General features: G+C 49.9%; 1 protein-coding gene across 1 annotated transcript in view; it reads right to left on the reverse strand.

Moving 5' to 3' along the window:
* LAMB2 (laminin subunit beta 2) overlaps positions 1-20858 on the reverse strand; it is a 66288-nt gene that overhangs the window by 22908 nt on the left and 22522 nt on the right. The window contains exons 7-21 of the mRNA XM_063122146.1: positions 20325-20527; positions 18766-18886; positions 17812-18000; positions 15258-15437; positions 13789-13901; positions 13627-13706; positions 12755-12890; positions 9894-10052; positions 7008-7135; positions 5162-5282; positions 4843-5035; positions 3789-3932; positions 2675-2906; positions 1145-1308; positions 711-935 (exon numbers count right to left, since the gene is read on the reverse strand). Of these exons, the coding sequence (XP_062978216.1) occupies positions 711-935; positions 1145-1308; positions 2675-2906; positions 3789-3932; positions 4843-5035; positions 5162-5282; positions 7008-7135; positions 9894-10052; positions 12755-12890; positions 13627-13706; positions 13789-13901; positions 15258-15437; positions 17812-18000; positions 18766-18886; positions 20325-20527 (2388 nt within the window). The remainder of the gene's footprint in view (positions 1-710; positions 936-1144; positions 1309-2674; positions 2907-3788; positions 3933-4842; positions 5036-5161; positions 5283-7007; positions 7136-9893; positions 10053-12754; positions 12891-13626; positions 13707-13788; positions 13902-15257; positions 15438-17811; positions 18001-18765; positions 18887-20324; positions 20528-20858) is intronic.

The raw sequence follows: 20858 nt of genomic DNA on the forward strand, positions 1-20858 counted from the left end.
CCAGATGTTTTTAGTCTATAAGCGTCATCAGATGAGTGTTTTATTACGCACTTGTTACTGGCCACTCAAAGGGATGACTTAGATTATTTTATTTTTAATCAACGGTTTGGTTAAAATTTGAGCATGAGAATTTAAAAAAATGAGACATGAAAAGACTTAACTAACCTGCCCCACTAATTTAACAGACCACATTGCTGACAAAATAATCTGCAAACCTTGGCCCGTGGCCTTCACCGGTTTTGGACCCATGGGCACATTTGGGAATTTGAGACCATGCTATCGGCACCACCACAAAAATGCCTAATCGGTGGATCACTGCTTTGGCGTCTCCTTGACTCATCTATGGATCTTAGGCTGGGATACTTATTTGGATGCTTATTTGGATATCTGGTCCACTTTTGTACAGCTTATGTAGAATTTCTAGAAAGCGGCATGCATTTCACACAAATCCACGTATGTATATTAAAATAATAATAATAAAAAAACATTTTGCAGGTGCCCACGGGCACCACATTGGGCTCTGTGGTTGTCACATTGGGGACCCCTGCCTTTGACAATTTTTAAGGCTACTTCCAACCCTTCAAAAGATAAATACTTTTAATGCCAGTAAAATTGATATTCTTGAATTTACAGAAGGACATGGAGGGCCAGGGCTAGGAAGAGTGACAGGGGGAACAGGCACTGGGTTCTGGCCAGAAGGAGATACTCACGGTGGCAGGTGCGTCGGGTGGCATCACCATAATAGCCCGCTTGGCAGTGCTGACACTGGTCCCCCTCAGTGTGGTAGCGGCATCGCAGGCACTGGCCTGTGCGTCGATCACAAGATGCTGGGTCCGCCATGTCAATGTTGTTGTTACACGCACAAGGCTGGCATCGCCCCCTGGCCTGCCAAGGGTTACCATAGTAGCCAGGAGCACACTCATCACAGCGCGGGCCTACGTAAAACAAGGGTGTCATTTGGATGGGATGGCCTCCCACAACACACACACACACATACTGTGTGTGACATCACCCTGCCTTGAAACACCCTTCTGACGCACCTTGCGTTTTCTAGAACCTCATCCCTCCACTTGCACCCCAAGCCCTAGTCCGGACTCCACCAGGTGTGCAAAGAGATACCCCTCATGAAGAAAGATGGACTTGCCTGTATAGCCTGGGAGGCAGCTACACATGACTGTTCCAGAGCGGCTGTCTTGGTGGCAAGCAGCAGCAAAATGGCGTCCAGAGCCAGGTGCCTCTGGGCAGGGGCAGGGGCGGCAGTGGCCACCTGAGGCCAGCACTGGGTTCCCATAGTATCCAGCAACACAGCTGTAGATGTGGGGGGAGAAGGTATTATGAACACATTGCAGTAAGTCATTGTAAGATATAAAAGGGACTCTGTGTTTGTGCATTATGTGTATTTGTGGTGTTGTTGTATTAAAAGCAGCAGCATGTAGCATCTGGCACAGAATACAAATGAATGCCTGAAAGTTCTAAATTTCTTGATTTTCAATGCATGTTTCTAGTCCTTGTGGGTGTGAAAAACAGGTTAGAATCTGATGAAGGGCTCCTCTAATGAGTGATTTATTGCATGCTCAAGATTGACCACTCACAAAAGTTTGTGGGTCTTTTAAATGATGTCATGAACGACCAGGACATCTCCCATGGCACCCGTTGGAAATTCCATCATGAAAAGAACCACTTTTAAAATGGTAACACCTGAAAAAAGGGGATCTTCCACCATTAGATGACGTTGTCTCAATGGAACTGAATGGATCTGAATGGAGGGGAAATATTTGATTCAAATCATGGGGTCGTCACTCTCTGTCTGTGTACTTAAGCCCATAACAATCATGCCAAAAAGCAGGAAGCACAAACGCCCCGGGTAAGCAAAGCGATTTCCCTTTAATGTAAAGATGCCCAAAGAAAGACTTCACTAATATAGGTCTAGGAAGGTCTTCCAGTGATTTGGGTAGGAGTGGCAACTTGTGGCCCTCCAGATGTTCTGTCCTACAACTCCCATTAGCTCAGGGTGAGGGATCATGGAAGTTGTAGGCCAAAACATCTGGAGGGCCACAAGTTGCCCACACTTGGATTAGAGTATCAGGCCCTGCAGAAATCGCTGCTAGGCTTCCATGGCTCCTGTTTCCTAACACTCCCATCCATCTAACCCTGATCTCTATGCCTTTTCCCAGAAAGAAACTCCTTGAAAAGAATTGTGCAAATTATATATACAAATATACATGATTTGCATAATTTATTCACGTCACAGAATCTGGGCTTCCTTGGGGCAGATGTCTGAGGGTGGGGGCAAGTGAGGGGTTACAGAATGTCATTACCATACAGTGAAACTGGAAAATGCCTTTTAAGAGTGATCATGTTATTTATTTTATCAGTGCTCTATTTCGTCGTGCCGTTTTTATGTCCTATTGTCCTTTTTGTTTCATTGTGTGAATTTCGAACCTGTTTTTAGTTTTACTGTAGGCTGTCCAGAGACCCTGGTCTTGCAGTATCCTATTAACATTGGAAACCAGTGTTCAACCAGTGTGGACCTCAATTCATTAACGTGAGCCGCTGTGGGTCACGGTCAGGTTCAGGTAGAACCACGAGGCCTTCGCTTTCAAACCCCACAGCTGAGACACTGTGTGCCCCCCTGCTTCCGCTGCCCCAGGATGGCCCAGTGCTCTCCCCTCACCTCTGGCATCGATCTCCTTCCGTTTGGCCTCGGCAATGTAAACAGCTGCCCGTCCGCGGTTCACATTCCTCCGAGCGCCCATTGCATTGGCACGGGCGGCAGTTTGGGAAACCCCAGTGGCCAGGCTGGCAGTGGTCGCAACGGGGCCCAAAGGCGCCTGGCCGGCACGGGCACTGCCCATTGAAGTTGTTGCAGAAACTGCTCAAGGAACCTTCGCCGCTACACTGGCATGCTGCAAAGCGAGGGAAGAAAAGGTCATGCCGATACCAGGGCCCTCCCAAGACACTTTGTTGCCTGAGGTGAAGGGCATGCTGGTTGCCCCAGGCCCCAATTCCATGTATAGAAGCCAACTGTACTGGCAGTAAATAAATAAATAAATAAATAATTTACTTCTTACCCGCCTCTCCCTCTGGATCGAGGCGGGGAACGACATTGAATCTAGGGTGACCATATGGAAAGGAGGACAGGACTACTGTATCTTTAACAGTTGTGTAGAAAAGGGAATTTCAGCAGGTGTCATTTGTATGCTTTATTCAGACAATAAACATCCCTTCCCACCTGAAGAGAGTCTAGGAACTTTCCTCTAGGCAAAACTGCAAACTAAGCAAGACAATTGTTCTTTCAAGAAAAAGTGAAAGCTTTTCCCCAGAACGCTTTAACTTCAAGGACGCTGGTTCTGAAGAAGCCAGCGAGAAGCTAACTGGGCCGACCTTCCCTCACCTTCCTTTAGCTCCGCCCGTTTGAGTCTGAGGCAGACTCTAGGATCAGCCAGCCCTGAAGTGCCCTCCCCCTCTGAAGAATACTGATTTCCCACAGACTGTGTGTTGTTAACGTTTTCAGTGATAAGGTCTGGTGAAGGTTCATCCCCAGCTGGTGAAAAAGCCTGAGAGAATCACCTCCCCCACTTCCCGTGTAGGCTGGTATGTTTCTGGCGTTGCCTCTTCTGCTTCAGAATCTGATCCAGATTGATTGGCTGAAACTCCTTCCCCCAGCCTAAGGGGAACAGGCCTAGTCATGACAGTAGATGAGCAGGCCCTGGCCTATACTTGAATAAGAAAATGAAGAAGTCAGGCGTTGAGAGGGCAGAGGCGGCCAGAGGCAGGATTTTTCTCACCTTTGCAGCCGCCGGGCCCAAAGCCAAAGGTGCCAGGCGAGCAGCGTTCACAGCGGCGGCCCATGACGTGAGGCTTGCACTGGCACTGCCCACCTTCCGGGTTGCATTCGGAGCTCAGTGATCCTTGGGGATTGCACCGGCAGGCTGGTGAGAAAAGGGCAAGGGGGTAGCAGGCATTAAAAGGAAAGAAAAAAGGGAAGATGGCACCCTCTTGCTATTGTCATGCCCCCTACAAGGGACTCCTCATCGGAGGATGACCTAGAACTTCTGCCGAGCCAAACATCATGGAGGAGTTACCTGAGTCGAGGGTCCTTGAGACCGACCAGGGGGATTCCAAGCCCTCAGGGAAGATAGGGGTCTGCCCCTTCCCCTCAAAGCATAGTCAGCGCCCTCTTAGATTCGAAGGCGGATGCCGAGCGGCCACCTAGCCCAAGGGAGAGCAGGCGCCTAAAGGTTCAGACTTGACCAGCTGCAGAAGTGCCTGCCTGAGGAACAGGGCTTCCTTGTGAACAAAGGAGGCACTGATGGCCTGCAGCAGTAGTCTGGGTGAGGCCCCAAAGACTCAGGCTTAAAAACCTTCAGTTCTAGGAACGGAGTGCTGAAACAATGGCTGTGCACCAACTCCTGCCTTATAGTTCCCTCATAAACACGGATTTCTCTGTAACTCTCGGGGTTTGGGCTGCCTTCTGGCCTTGCGTTTGTTACTCATTCTCTGGGGCTCACCCCTCTATAGCTATGAGCGAGCAGGAATGAGTACTTATAAATAGGCCCCAGGACTGTGAGGGAAAATAAAATGCACCCCCAGATTCCCCTCCCCAGAACAGGATGGAGAGAAACGGTATCTGTTCATGGACGCTCGCATGGATGCAGAGGAGGAGCCATTGTTTTCCGCTTGGTGCAAGTCTCCAGGAACCGTCTCTTCCATCCAGCCATGCTTTCAGTGCAGCCCTCAGACCCTTCCCAGGGGTGAGTGACAAGGCCTGCCTGGCTGTGATTTGTGTGAGTGGAGCAGAGGGATTTTTTTCTACTGAGGCTGGTCAGATTTTACACTCACGCAGTGCCCCCTGGTGGATGATGGCTGACATGCTGGTGATCAAGTTGGCGCAGGGCTCTGGGGCGGGCGCCTTAACCACAGGCCGAGCGTGTTGGGCACAGCGGTAGCGCTCAAAGGTCTCCTTGCGGGCAATGGCGGCGGGGTCTCCAGCGATGAACATCTCCAGGGAGGAGTAGCGTGGCATCAGTACCAGCTGAGGAGGAAGGGAAATGAGAGGGAGGGAGAGAGGCAAGGAACATGTGTCATTTGCAGCCGATTTCTCCAGCAGGCTACAGTTCTCTGTACAGGAAGTGCCAGGGCTTGACCGCTCAGTACTTACGGAATCCAACAGGACTGCAGCGCCTTGCAAATGCTCACGCCCTCCGTAGCGGGTGAACTCCACCCGGATGGTGTAGCTGACCCCTTGCTCCAGACAGACGGGCTGGGGCAGCACCACATACCTGCAGAATGGGAGGGCCAGTTCATATCAAAGGAGAGTGTAGCAACCTGCCTGAATCTGAGCCAACAGTGTGATGTGGCTGCAAAAAAAGCAAACGCTATTTTGGGCTGCATTAATAGAAGTATAGCTTCCAAATCGCGCGAGGTATTGTTTCCCCTCTATTCAGCCCTGGTTAGGCTTCATCTTGAGTATTGCGTCCAGTTCTGGGCACCATGCTTTAAGAAGGATGCATACAAGCAGGTGGGAGTTCAGAGGAGGGCAACGAGGATGATCAGGAGTCTGGAAACAAAGCCCTATGAAGAGAGACTGAAAGAACTGGGCATGTTTAGCCTGGAGAAGAGAAGATTGAGGGGAGACATGACAGCACTCTTCAAATACTTGAAAGGTATTTGAAGGTATCTCACAGAAAGGTATCTCACAGAGGAGAGCCAGGATCTCTTCTCGATCTTCCCAGAGTGCAGGACAAGGAATAATAGGCTCAAGTTAAAGAAAGCCAGATTCTAGCTGGACATCAGGAAAAACTTCCTGACGGTTAGAGCAGTATGACAATGGGACCAGTTACCTAGGGAGGTTGTGGGCTCTCCCACACTAGAGGCCTTCAAGAGGCAGCTGGACAACCATCTGTCAGGGATGCTTTAGGGTGGATTCCTGCATTGAGCAGGGGGTTGGACTCGATGGCCTTATTGGCTCCTTCCAACTCTACTATTCTATGATTCTATAGTGTGTGGAGCCTAAAGCAAATCCCTGAACACCAAGGTTGAAAAGGAAGCCCTTATCCCAGCCTCAAGTGCCCGTGCTACGTGACTGACACATCCAAACAGCTTTCTCTGCTTCCTGTTGGTGATGGAAAGACTTCAGTATTACTCTGTCTAGGCACTCACAAGTGGGGGGGGGGGGGGAAGGGAGGAAAAGGGAGAAGAATCCCTGCTACTGCTCATGTGCATATTTGAGGGTTGTGTGAATTCCACTGATCTACTGCACAAAAAAATGGTATTATTGTGACTCTTCTGAAAAAATTCTAGTCCTCATGATCACAGGAGGTCAGAAAGAATATGGCTGAGCATCACTTCCTGGAAATCTTGTTGGACCTTGAGTATTATCCAGGGCTACTTGCTGCCAGCTTACCTCTAACCACTATGCTTTTCTCCCCCCACCCCATTCTCCCCCCTCCCCCAGTTATTTCCACTTCTGGATATCTATTACCTTGTTAAATCCTTTTCATGCTGTCAAGGTGAGCTTAGTTTTGAAAACATCAGTCTTGGAAAAAGAATAAATTATGCCAAGGAAAAAGAAAGCAAAAAATACTTAATTTCCATTTTTTTTGTGCCTAACACAATTCTTTGGTGTCAATCATGCAGAAATTGTTTTTGCTTTTTAAGAAAAAAAAAGAATGCACACTGTTATGAATTTCTTAATTAATGTAAATGCATGCACATATAAATTTGCTCTTTATCTGTCACCAAGAGTCTAAAACACATACACGGTATGGATGTCTTTAAATTGTCCAGGATGCAGCCCTGATGATCCTGATACTGTTTGGGTATTTCTCAAAACCCATAGCCCTTTTTCCTGAGAGTGAGATACATTTACTCACAAAATCAAGATGCCACTAAGGCTGCAATTCTAGCCATACTTATCTGGAAATAAATTCCATTGAACTCAATGGGACATGTCTGGGTAGATATGTATGAGTTAACACTGTCATTCCCGGTTTCTCAGCTCTCACCGAGATGTGGGTGGCAGAGCCGTGGACATCAAGTCATCAGCAGGGATGGTGTTTCCACATGGGCTGCTGGTGGGGACAGGCCCAGGCCGCACCACAGACACCTTCACCTCCTCCCATTTTCCTGGCACCTGAAAGGAGAGGAGAGCTTACAGCATTGCTCATGGGGCAGCTTGGCTGGATGGGTATGGGGTCAAGAAATGCCTGTGGGAATCTGGCCAAGCAAGATAAGATGGTGCTGCCTCAGAGACAGCGTTTTAAGGGCAAGTTCTCGGAGGTTAAGGGTAAGATGCAGTGCCTCTGAGGCAGCTGTCAAGATTAAGATAGTGCCGCCTCAGAGATAGTGTTTAAATTTCAGGTCTGTCAGGTCAAAGTTAAGATGGTGCCACCTCAGAGACAGCTTTTCAAGAAAGTCTCTCAGGTCAAGGTGAACATGATGCTGCCTCAGAGATGGTGTTTAAATTTCAGGTCTGTCAGGTCAAAGTTAAGATGGTGCCACCTCAGAGACAGTGTCTAAAGTTGAGGTCTGTCAGGTCAAGGTTAAGATGGTGCCACCTCAGAGACAGCTTTTCAAGAAAGTCTCTCAGGTCAAGGTGAATATGGTGCTGCCTCAGAGATGGTGTTTAAATTTCAGGTCTGTCAGGTCAAAGTTAAGATGGTGCCACCTCAGAGACAGTGTCTAAAGCCAAAGTCTCTCAGGTCAAGGTGAATATGGTGCTGCCTCAGAAACAGTGATTAAATTTCAGGTCTGTCAGGTCAAAGTTAAGATGGTGCCACCTCAGAGACAGTGTCTAAAGTTGAGGTCTGTCAGGTCAAGGTTAAGATGGTGCCACCTCAGAGACAGCTTTTCAAGAAAGTCTCTCAGGTCAAGGTGAATATGGTGCTGCCTCAGAGATGGTGTTTAAAATCAAGGTCTTTCAGGTCAGTGTATGGATGAAGAAGTTGTGTGTTCCAACACACTGTAGGCTAAAGGGATTCAACACATCAGACATGAGGCAGTAGACCATCATGAGGAACACAGCAGGGCAGGCTGTAGGTGGAACGGTTTCTGTAGCAGCAGTGTTAGCCAAAGGAATTTGTTTCTCCTTAAGACTCCCTGTGCATATCTACATTCTGGACTTCTATCTTTTTACCCTGGCTAAATGGACCAGGTCAATTTCCTATGAAAGGCTGGGATAGGACTGCCAATTTCCCTTCTTTACCTAGAGATTGCTCTAATTTGCAAAAAAACAAACAAAAAAACACCAAAACATTCCAAGTAGGCTGACCATGTGCAAAAAAGAGGGAAGGGCTCCTGCACTTTTAATGGTTGTGTAGAAGAGGGGATTTCAGCACGTGTGCCTTGCATGACAAGTGACACTTCCTTAGGGTGACCCTATGAAAAGGAGGACAGGGCTCCTGTATCTTTAACAGTTGCATAGAAAAGGGAATTTCAGCAGAACCTAGTGAAATTCTCTCTTCAGCAGTTAACCTGCAGAAGCTGGGCCCTCTTGACCAGATACAGAAGAGGGCAGGGCTCCTGCAGTTTTAACTGTTATGATGAAGAGGGAATTTCACTAGGTTCTGCATATATACAAATGACACCTGTTGAAATTTTCTTTGCTGTGCAACTGTTAAAGGTACAGGAACCCTGTCCTCCTTTTCATATGGTCACCCGGCACTTGCTGAAATCCCCTCTTCTCCACAACCATCAAAAGTGCAGGAGCCCTTCCCTCTTTTTTCCACCTGGCCATCCGATTTCCAAGTCCCCACACTTTTAGCCAAGAGTAAAAAAGATAGTGACATTTTTACCAGAGGTGAGGGAAATTAATGGTGAATGGCAGTGGGTGGGAGGGAGCACACACCACAAACCTATGAGGACTCAGCCCTCTGAAGCAAGCTGACCGATATTAATGTGGTCACATGCAGCTGCAGCAGACACCTTCCCCAAAACAGTCTCTTGCTTCAGAGGCTGATGGGAAGCGCCATGCTGTGGAGGGGCCTAATAAGGATTGCTAATTGCTTTTCTCAGCCCTGCGCCTGTGGCTTTAACAGAAACCTTCCAGGAAAAAAATAATAATCAGCAGACTAAGGTTTTCACAGCATGGAAATAAAGTGATGGAAAAGAGTTCCCCTGCTTAATTTTCATATAGCAGGTTTCAGTTAAAGCCAGTAAAAAAAGAAAAGCTGGTGACTTTAGGTTCTTATAGCACACATCAGAGTAGAGAAGATGAACATAGGAAGCTGCCTTACGCAGAGTCCGACGATTGATCTATCCAACCTAGTATTGTCAACACTGACTGGCAGCAGCTGTCCACGGTTTCAGGCAGGAATATTTCCAGCCCTCCCAGAAAGTACCGGGGAACTCAACCCTTGGGACCTTGGGCATGCAAACCATGTGCTCTACCAATGAGCCACAGCCCTTCCCTCAGTGAGGAAACACGGAGTGGGGCAAGATGAAGTATCGGGGCAAACCATAGTACACAAGTGGTCCAGGGGAGACATGGAAGGTTTGGGAACCAAGGGCAAAGCTGAGGTAAAATTCCAAACAGTTTTAAAATTCACATTTCTTGGAGCTGAAAGCCAAGACTTGAAATTGTCAAAAGCCAAAATTTGGGGTCATGTTTTTTTAAACAACAACTGAAAAGCATTATTTCTTGCAGAATCTTAACTTGTCGCTGAGATGTCAGCATTTAAGATATATTTATTCTCCTGAGAAATACTTTTTCTGTACTTCAGGGAAAAAATCCGAACCCTTCATTATCAGTTTGACACCCAGATTTATAAAATTCAAAATTGAAGGTTGGAATTAAAAAAAAAAAAGGCCTGTCCCCAATTTCCTTATTTCAGCAGCGATACCGAGGAGGGTGTGGGGAAGAGGTTCTGGGGCGGTAATCCCCAAAGGGGCACCTGAGGCTCGTAGCGCAGCAGTATATCGTATTCCATGGAGAAGGGCACATTGTTGATCTGGAACTCCACCACGCTGCCCTCCACCACGCGTGCAAACCCGAGCCCTGTCCAAGTGACCGGGCGGCCTGTGAGGTGCACTCGCTCCATCATTTCAGCTCCCTGCCAAAAGAGAGAGCAGTGAGACATAGACCTTTTCTCAAGAAAACACACTACACACCCCACAAGCGTTGTGATAGATCAGCCTTCCTCAACCTGTCGAGGATGCTTTAAGGTGGATCCCTGCATTAAGCAGGGGGTTGGACTCGATGGCCTTAGAGGCCCCTTCCAACTCTACTATTCTATGATTCTATGAACCTGGGGTGCTCCAGATGTGTTGGACTACAACTCCCAGAATGCCCCAGCCAGCTGGCTGGGGCATTCTGGGAGATGCAGTCCAACACATCTGGAGCGCCCCAGGTTGAGGAAGGCTGTGATAGATGAACGGCCCAGGTGCTGCTTGTGTACTGGAGAACAACGTTGTTCAGTTTGGTTTTATTGATGAGAACTTACCAAAACTCACACATTTCTTTATAAACGGGACAGAAAGAGGTGAGCTTTAAAAAATACAAATGTGCACCAGAATCATTTTTGTTGGGACTTATGGACGATCAACTTAAAGAAAAAGGAGGAACGCTGTTTTTGTACATGACAACAGGCGCTAGACTCCTCCATGCACAATACTGGAAAAACACAAAAGTACCTTCAATGGAGGAATGGCTGCTGAAGGTTTTGGACTTGGTGGAGATGGCTAAACTTAGGGTGCTAGTAAGAGAAAAATCAACAACCTCGTTTGTATCGGACTGGAAACCTCTGATAGAATATTTGCAAGAGCTGGAAAAAATGATTTATATTTTTGTGGATTTCACATATAATCTGTGGACATAATACACAATACTGTGCTGGCTAAAGTGAAGTAACAGATAGCCCATATGTCTGCCATGAAGAAATGGAATATGCCTTAAATGGAATATGGCCTTATATGTTTTGTATGTGTGTTTTTACAAGTTGTATTGTATTGTTTGTTAAGTTTGTGAAGTTTTGTTTCATTTTTTTTCTGTAGAAAACAATAAAAATTGGGAAAGTGGGAAAAAATACAAATGTGTGAGAAAGCAAAACTGACATCCATCCAGGCAGAGGATTTTATGTGCTTTGCTCTTAAAAGTCTAGGGGCTTTTCTACATGAGGCATGTATCTTGCACTCATCATTCTCTACTCATAGTTGTCTATGGGTTCTTTAGATGACGACAGGACTCCACTTTTGCTTCTGAGTGTAAAGAACACATTTGACAATTTTTTTTAGAGCAGGGAAAGCGCAGTATTTCATTGTAAAACTGAAAGAAAAAGCTTTTTTTCACTTTTTTTTTTTTTTTGCTTTTCCACTATACCACAGTGCCACCTAGAGGTGATGTAGTGAGAAAGCAGGAAAGGAAACATTCCTCCTCTGGTGCTTGGATCTCAATTCTGGGCCAAAACCAAAAGTAGATACAGTGGAATAACAGCCTCGTGTAGAAAAGCTTTGTGTGTGAATCCTTCTGTGTTCAGCCATGTCTGTGGTGCTGAATTAGGGACGCCATCTCTTTTTCTGAGAGGCTCCTCATTTTAACATGGCAGGGAATTGATGTGCAGGGTGAGCTTGTTCCAAAATATTTTCCAGTCCTTAACAAATCAAAACCCCTCCTCTCTGCATCACCATCTGACAAAAACCACCACTCCAAAGCTAATACCTTGAATAGTTTTTTTGGTCAGGATTGGGGCAGAAAAAGAGTTTAAACTTCCTGTCCCAACTCCCATGATTCTGAGACTGCTCAGATTTTCCCACAGCTGCTATTTATGTTACACAAAAATATGCATGTCAACTGCATTTACACAGTTAATGTCACACCCAGTTCGGCCCTTATTTTGCCTGTACATAGAGCAGGGAGTTAAGACTGGTTGAACAGGCCCTTTCTGAGCCAACTTTGACTCTTGGACTCCTTCCCCTAAAAGCTGGATCACTCACAGCGGTGGCATGGGAAATTCTGGAGTGCAGGCACTCCTCATGGAAGTCCCCATTGAGACCCCCAAGAAGAGCCCCAAATGCTGGCAAGCTGTATTGATCCACATCAACAAACCTCTTCTAGCAGTTTTCATCTCCACCAGGTCCAGGAGAAGGTCTTTTGCAAAGCCAATGGGTCTCAATAGCTTACATAAGACCAGGCCTTCCCCAAATATTTCGCATTACAACATGGAACAATGTATTGTTACTGGGAAAATTCATCCTCCCTCCCCCACCGCTACTGTGAGAATTGAGAGGGAAGACTTGAGAGGGAGCAGGGAAGCCTGGACAGGGTGAGGGATGGCAGATGATGTCAGAAGCCCCTGCTCATAAAAAAAAAAGTGCTGGTACTGCACACACACACACACACACACACACACACACACGTGCCCCGGGCCCTGACTCCACTATACCACTGATCACTCAGGTCCATTGAAGGCTTGGTGGCTCCGATTGTGGTGGAGCTGTGAATCTATTGTGGGTTTCAGTAAGAACCATCCAGAACCAGAACCTATTTTGGGCATTAGAGTTCAGCACCATGGATAGCTCCTTTTGAGTTCCGGCTGGTTCTGATTGAAATCCAGTAAGGATACACAGCCCCACCGAAATCAGAGCTGCCAGCCTCCATTACTCAGAGCAACATGCTGTGGGAAATAATGTCACTCGGTACACTGGCTCTGCCCAGCAGCAAGCCTCAGGCTCACAGCCAAGGATGCCAGGAACTGCCAGCTGACCGTCCCCATCGCCACCTGCCACCGCCCCATCCATCCACCGGGCCCTCCCTCACCTGGTGAAGTCGTGCTTCTTCAGCCTCGCAGGTGTAGTGGTCCAGCACCATGCGGTAGTAGCCTGCCTGCACTTGGCTGCACTGCCTGCCCACCATGTGGCTGCGGCAGCGGCACTGTCCTGTTTCCGTGGCGCACCTGCAGCGAGGAAGAGCAGGCTGAAGGAGAGCGGATGGTCCGGACGCAGGAGACTGGGCCTGCCTGCATCCTCTGCGGCCATCCCAAAGGTTCTCCGGCTGGGGCCTTGCTGGAACTAAGCAGGTTCAGTGCCTGAAGGGGGAACTGACTGGGAACACCAGGCCCTGCTGCTTTAAGGTCCGTAAAAGAAAAGCAGGGTATAAAATTTAATAATTAAAGGATTAAATAAAAAGGATGGCAGGGTTCTCTCTCTCCCCACTCGCCTCATCTGCTCCATTGAGACAGCAGGTTCCACCACAATGTTTTCCTGGTTCCGCCCCCACCCCGCGTCGGTTATTTTCATGCAGATACCCTAGATGGGCATCTTCCAGGGGTCAGGGGGCCACCTGGGCCCTCCGCCAAAATGTAAAGCATTTTTTTTGCTTTAAAATAGCTCCACTTTGCTGCCATAACACCAGCATTCAGCAGTAAATGGCCGGTTTTCATTTTGAAGTGATTTCTCCCCAGCTGCAACATTGATGAAATTTGGTGGTACGGCAAGTGGGAGCGGCCAAAAATGTAAGCCGGGGGGGGGAGGGAGACGCACGTGGCCCAGATGTTGCCCTAGCTGGTTCCTGAACTCATCTGTAAATCCCCTATGTTGCCTTGTTGGGCTCCCGCTCGCATCTTCTCCTTTCTCTGCCTCCCTCGGCCCTCCACCCCGGCACGTGCAGGATACTCTCTGCAGTCTCCTTACTGGTTGTCGTGGGCGCCTCCGACATCGCAGTCACAAGGCCGGCAGCCATGTAGGTCAGGGCTCAGAGCCCAGTGCTCAGGCTGAAAATAAACGAAGCAGACATCAGCCCGGGTGACGAAAAGCAAGAGCAAGTAGCCAAAGTGGGACTGCCCTGGTACTCACCAAGCACTGGTTACAGCTGCGCCCGGTCACCAGCCGCTTGCAGAAGCAGTCGCCCGTGATGGCGTTGCATTGGGGCCCGTCCTGCACAGTCCCTCGCGGGTCACACTGGCAACCTGGTGGATCGAACAAACGTGGCCGGATTGCCTCTGCTTCTGGGAATTTCTTAGAGTTGGTGCTTTGGACTTCAACTCCCAGAGTTTCATGCTAGCAGGGGCTTTGGGAAGTCAAAGTGCAGAACATCTAGGGATCTACCTTCTGCTCACCCCTGCTCTAGTCCACACACACCCTGCTCAGTGCAGAAGCTACAGGAGCCCTGACAGGTGGCCCTTCAGCCTCTGCTGGATTTGTACGGGCCTGTTCAGAAGACACCTTAAACCACATCTTTAACCACGGTGGTTAAGCCAGAAAGCCAGGCCATGTTCAGAAGACACGTTAAACCATGGCTTTAACCATGGTGAATAAGGCTTTTTGCTTTATTCACCATGGTTAAAGCCATGGTTTAAGGTGTCTTCTGAATGGGGCCAATATGTCTCTGAAAAGAAAGCAGATGCAGCCCTCCCCCCGAAGGAGGGCATTAACCTTCCCTCCTGCGGCACGTTGCCTAACTAAAACCTCCCCCAGCTTCTATTTGAAGAGACAGAAATGTCATCCCATTTGACCTTTTGTTGAATTTCGCCCTGAAAGACACGGGCTGAAGGTTACCCAGCAAGCTCCATGGCTGAGTGGGAATGTAAACCTAGGTCTCCTTGGCCAGAGTCCTACACTCCACTCCAGCATTCCCCAAATTAGTGGCCTCCAGATGTGTGGGACTGGTACTCCCATCATCCCCAGCCAACAAGACCAATGGCTGTGTGCTCGCTGGGGATGTTGGGAGCTGCAGTCCAACACGTCCGGAGGCCACCAGGTTAGGAGAAGTCTGCTGCATTCGCCACACCACTGTGGCCAAAGCAAATCTTCCGCTGCGTTAAAAAAAGGCATTCCAGAAGCCCACCCACAACTTCTCCTTTTGCTGGAGGGGGAACGACGGCTGTGCATGACTCAGAAGAGGAACTGGGCAGGCCCAGCAAAACTCATGAAGCTGATTGGTGGGAGGTTCAGGGCAGATAAAAGGGAAGAACTTCTTCACACAGCATATAGCTAAACTATGGAATTTTCTCCCGCAAGATGTGGTGATGGCCTCCATTTTAGATGGCTTCAAAAAGGGGTTGGATAAATTCCTAGAGGAGAAAGCTACCACTGGCTACTAGCCCTGATTGCTATGGCTACCTCCAGCATCAGAGGCAGTATGCCTGTCTACACTATTTGATGGGGAACATGGGAGGGAGGGTGCCATTGCACTCATGTCCCGCTTGTGGATTTCCCGTGAGCAGCTGGCTGGCCACTGGGTGAGCAGAAAGCTGGACTAGACGGGCCCCTGGTCGACGTGGCTCTTCTTCTGTTCTTAGCCCCTCAGGGGCAAGGGGACCTACGCTGGCAGCCTTGCGGGTTTCCTGCGCTCATTCCGAAGAAGCCAGGCTTGCACTTGTCACAGCGTGCCCCTTGGATGTGCTCCTTGCAGCGACACTGTCCAGCAATCAGCCCGAGGCTCGGGTCGTCGTGCGTGTCACACACGCCACCATCTAATGTGCCATCGGGGTCACAGTCACAGGCTGCAGGGCAGAGGGGAAAGAGAGGGGGGTTGTTGTCAAGGGCACACGCTGAACAGACCGCACAATTCCAGGTGCAAAAAGTGGGAACAGTTATAACTAACTCCCCCCAGGCCCATCTAACTTAGGAAGAAGAAGGAAAAAATCCCATCACTTTCTGGCAAGTTAACACTACTGCGAATAGAAAAGATCTCTTCCGTTCTGGGATAGGCTGGTCCAATATGATTAAGAACCTGGGCTTGGCATTAAAATCATTTAATTTTTTTTAAAGAAGGGGGACTAGTCCTCAAGCTTCCTTGCTCTATAGGGCGCTTTGAGATGTGGCTTTTCTAATGCAATCTCCCTGCCTCAATCGCAGGATATTATGGAGGGTCCAGACAACATTGTCTTCAATTTGTAGCCCCCTCCCATGCTTTCCCACTGCTGCTTCCGTCTTTTTGCTGACCAGGAAAAACCCATTAAGGAAAAAAAGGTGGAACAGAAGCACAACGAATGCCTTTTGAGCCCAGTGTCTGGAAGCACCCTTTGCACCTTTGGCTGAATTGTATGCCAAACTCCACACAAACTCTGCTAGCTCAGCAGGGAAGAAAGAGCGCTCTGCTCAAAGGCAACCAACCTGAAGGGAGACAGTGGAAAATGCATGATAAAGAAGACTTGAGTTTTGGAGGTTTCAGTTTTAGCTTGTGAAATCAGATGCTAGACTTCCAGCCCTTGGAGATTCTCACTTAAGTATCTGCAGTACTGTTGGAACAGCAGAGTCTGGCGCTTTCAGGGGGAATGTGAAGGCCACCTCCCAGTCAGGAATGTTTTAAAGACTCCCACAAGTGGCCCCCACACCAAGGTATTGCATGCTATGGGCATTATTTATCTATTTACTATGACATTTATATCCCACCTTTTTTCCTCCAAGGAACCCAAGGCAGCAGACATAATCCTCCTCCTCCCCATTTTATCCTCACAACAACAACCCTGTGAGGTGGTCTGGGCTGAGAGGCTATGACTGGCCCAAAGTCACCCAGTGGGTTTCCATGGCCGAGTGGGGACTAGAACCCGGATCTCCCGACTCCCACTCCGACACTTTAGCCACTACACCACACTGGCTCTCTAGAGCAGCCTTCCTCAACCTGGGGCGCTCCAGATGTGTTGGACTGCATCTCCCAGAATGCCCCAGCCAGCTGGCTGGGGCATTCTGGGAGATGCAGTCCAACACATCTGGAGCGCCCCAGGTTGAGGAAGGCTGCTCTAGAGCAAGAGACAGAACACTGCCAACTCCAGGCTTTTGAGGGCCCTTTGGGGCAAGGCCTCCTCAGTGGTCCCCCTTCTTCCTCAGGGAGTCTACTTCCTCACTGCCATTGTCATTAGCTGCCATTGCTCCTCCTCCTCCTCCTCCTCATTGCTGCCATTTTGCTTGCTTGGCAGGCAGAGAGCCAGGGAGCAAGCAGCCCAGGGCATCTTCCGCTCCTCTTCCTCACCACCACCATTGCCTGGGCCAGAGTGAGGGGCAAGTGGACAAGCAGAGAGCAAGAACAAGCAGGTATGCCACGGTGAAGAGGAGCAGCACGCTCCAGTGGGCTTTTGTCAGTGGGACGTGGGTCGCGGGCAAGGGCCCAACCACGCCTACCCTTGACGATAGTGCTGAGACAGGGGACAAAATCAGACAGTAGCCAAGGAGTTAAGCAGTTCGGTCTTCCTCAAATGCACGCTGACACCTTTAGAAAGATGGCGGTGAGGAAAGAAAGGGGGCTCATCTACACCAAGAAGGATATTCCACTATGAAAGCAATATGAAAGCGGTATATAAAAGGCAGGAGCCACACTACCGCTTTATAGTGGTACTGAAGTGCACTGAAGGATCTACACTACCGCTTTATAGTGGTACTGAAGTGCACTGACAACTGTTGGGGCCCATCACACATCTACACCAAGCAGGATATAATAACACTATGAAAGTGGTATGAAAGCCGTATATGGGATGTGCCAATGGGCCCCAACAGTTGTCAGTGCCCTTCAATACGGCTATAGAGCAGTAGCGTGGCTCCTGCCTTATATATACCGCTTTCATAGTGCAATATCCTGCTTGGCGTAGATGAGCCCTTGGGTTCAAACTAGAGCCTGAAACGCAAGTCTCAAAAGTTAGCTTTCAAAAGGAGAGTAAGTGAAAGAATACGTCACCATCCCAGAGGCGAGCGAGGCTTTGGTATCCTCAGCCCATCCAGGGGCCTGCTGCTGCTGCAGCCTCCAAGCCTCCCGCAAGGCTGCTCTCCCAGCCCTGGAAGCCAGAGTCTCTCCTTGAGGGACTCCTTCTGCCCCTGCCAGCGGGCGGACTCCGCCTAGCCCCATTCCCCGCCCACCCTCTGGCAGCCTCGGCCTGCCCTCACCGCGGCACACGCTGGGGTCGCGGATGTCCTTGGCAGGGTCTTTGTAGTAGAAGGGCTTGCAGAGCTGGCAGTGGCGGCCCATGGTGTTGTGCTGGCACTCGTCGCAGACGCCGCCGCTGGCGTTGCCCGTGGCCAGGTACACGGCCATGTCGAAGTGGCACCGGTGCGAGTGCTCGTTGCAGTTGCACTCTGCGGAGAGAACGTCAGGACTGCCACAACCGCCTCGCCTAGGGGTCTGGGTCCAATCCCCCTCCCCAACAATCCCGCCTCCCGTCATCCAAACCTACCAGAAACAGCAACCTAAAAACAAGCGTGCGATACTGGGAAAGCACTGAATGACCAGCAGCTTAAGGAAAAAGGGGGGATGTGGCCTTCTGAGGATGCTCGGAGGCCTGGACTGGACCCCAGGCCTGACGATCTGGCATTCTGCTCTCCCACGGGAGGTATTTACTACTTCCGAACACCACTGCCCACCTGACTGGGCATCCCGGACAGGCCCAATTCCAGCTGCAAACAGACTTAGTAAGAAGGAAAAAAACCCACTACTTTCTGCTAACTCTATGAGAATTGGAAAACTATCTATTCGCTTCTGGGACAGGCTGGTCCAATAAGATAACAAACCTTTAAGCTGGGCTCAGCACAACTTAAAATAATTTTATTTTATTTTTTTAAAAGGTACTAGTCCTCAATACCCATACCCATCATCCAAACCTACCAGAAACAGCACCTTAAAAACAAGTGCCCAATGCTGAGAAACCACTGATCGGTGGCTCAGGGAAAGGGAAGGGGGTCTGCCCCCCTGCCCTCCCATTTGCAAGTGTGGGGAGGTACACCCTACATCCGAACGCCACTGCCCACCCACTGGGTAGCCCTTCATCTCAGCTTGGCCTCTGGAGGCGCCCATCATTCTGCTCAGCTGCACTGGCCCTCCAGCGCCCCCCTGTGGACACTCACTCTTGCAGGCGTTGGTGCGGCGCCCTTCGGCCGGGCGCCAGGGCAGCTCATGGTGGAAGCTGTCGCACTGCTCGCAGTTCAGCCCGTTGGTGTTGTGCTTGCAGACACAGCGGCCATGCACCTGTGGGTGAAGGGACAAGGGGCACAATGCAGGCCGCGCCCACGGTGAGTGGGAAACACGGCCTAGGAACCTCTGTACCTTCTCAGGCTTCCAGACTGGGCACGGTGCTCCCTACCCACGTCAAGCTAGGGCTACGGCTCACCCTAGCAGGCTGTGCTCCCATGCAAGTTCCCTTTCCGCGCCACGTACAAGGATAAAGGCCATATTATTATAAGCCTGTTCAGGGAAGCAACCCTCAATAGTGACGTTTGGTGTCTGCCAGGGAGTTTGGCTTCCCCGAGTGATTGTTTTTTAAAGTCATGATTCTCGTCCTTATGATAAACTTGAAAACACGCGCACTTGGGGAAGTGGAGGAAGGTTATGGAGATATACCAACGGCCAGAGCACAAAGCTTCAGAGCTCTACGTGGTTCTTCCTTACCTCCCCTAGTTAGCAGAAGGAGAATTGCTAAAGCGCAGCTGTGGCAAAAGCACAGAGTTCAAGCATTGGTTGCCAGTTTAGTTTTAGTTGATTCTGTTTACATCCCTCTTTTCCTTCAACAGGGAATGTGAGGCAGCGCACATGAGATAAAGCCTCTACCAGCTCAGCAATACTTAGAAATACTGATGCCTGGTCCTTGCAGGGTGAACTAGGGACTCAGCTGTAAGCCATCTGGGAGCCCCTTCAACAAGGGACTTCTTCAGGGCTTATAACATCTGTTAGCCCCACACAAGCCTTATGGGAGATGCTGAGGGCAGAGATGGAACAGGGGCATTGCAGCAGCCTTCCCAGCCTGGTGCCCTCCAGGGGGCTGTCTTGATGCCGGCTTTGCCCCAGGTTGGCTCCGAATTCACGCTGTATCGATTAAATGATGCAGCCGCAGATTAGGAGCCACCCCGGGGCAAAGAGGCGAAGATGTGCGGCTGAAAAGTCAGGGACTTACACCAACTTTTCCGGCCAGAGCGAGGTCAGCCTGGCTCTTCCGCCGGTCTGACCTCGCTTGGAGGCACTCCGGGGGTGTTCCCAGGTGGAAGGCAACCTCCTATTGGTCACTGGAAGCCGTGGGAGGGGTGGGCCAGCAAGCTGAATGGCCGCCAGAAGACCCCACACTGCCTCCGGCATGGGGAGAAAAGTTTCTCTTTTGAAAAGGAGCCTTTTCTGTTTTATAGGAGATTGGGGGAAAGCCATAGAGAGACGGCCATAAACCCTGTGCTCTCTCCTTGGTGTGGGCATTACCCAGCGCAATCCTGGAGGAGTGAAAGTGCAGGGTTTTGGAAGGGATGCGGCACCCATGTGGTGATGTCAAGACAGCCCCCAGATGTGTTGGTGGACTGCAACTCCCAGCATCCCCAGCCAGCATGGCCAATGCTGGCTTTGGAGCTTAGGGGTGCGAACACACGTGAGAAAATGGGCAGGCAGAAAATGCTGTGTCCCCTACGTAGCCAGGAGAAGGCCTTACCATGCCTTCCACATCAGCGGGGCTGCCCGCGAGTGGGGCGCACTCCGAGGCATGCCCGTAGCAGAAGCAGTTGCCCCGCAGCACCAGCTCGTACACGGCGTAGTAATACTTCTCCTTGATCTCTCGCCGCGAGTCCAGCAAGTTGTCTCCCAGCGTGTGCAGTTTGGTCAAGTTCACCCGCAGGTTGGTGACCTTCAGGAGATCTGGGAGGCAGAGATCGGGGTGGGAGAATGAGTGAGCGGGAGGGGAGGGAAGGAAGGCAGGCAGAGAAAAGTATCAGCCCCAGAGAGCAGCTGGGTTGCGGGTTCTGGGGTCGCCTGGGCTCTGGAATGTCTGATTTGCTGGCCTTCCACCAAGCTCTTCGTTAAAATTAGAAGAATGCCCACCGCAGGGGGAAGAGAACGGTTTCCCAGACACACACCCTGGAGCCAATAGCTAAATCCAGCTAATGCCAAAGCAGAAACATGTCTACAGCCAAAATTATCCCGGCCCAAATAGAACCAATGACAGGGCCAGCTGCAGGCCATGCTAGGA

This window comes from Elgaria multicarinata, chromosome 3, assembly GCF_023053635.1.
Source record: "Elgaria multicarinata webbii isolate HBS135686 ecotype San Diego chromosome 3, rElgMul1.1.pri, whole genome shotgun sequence".
Taxonomy (NCBI): Eukaryota; Metazoa; Chordata; class Lepidosauria; order Squamata; family Anguidae; genus Elgaria; species Elgaria multicarinata.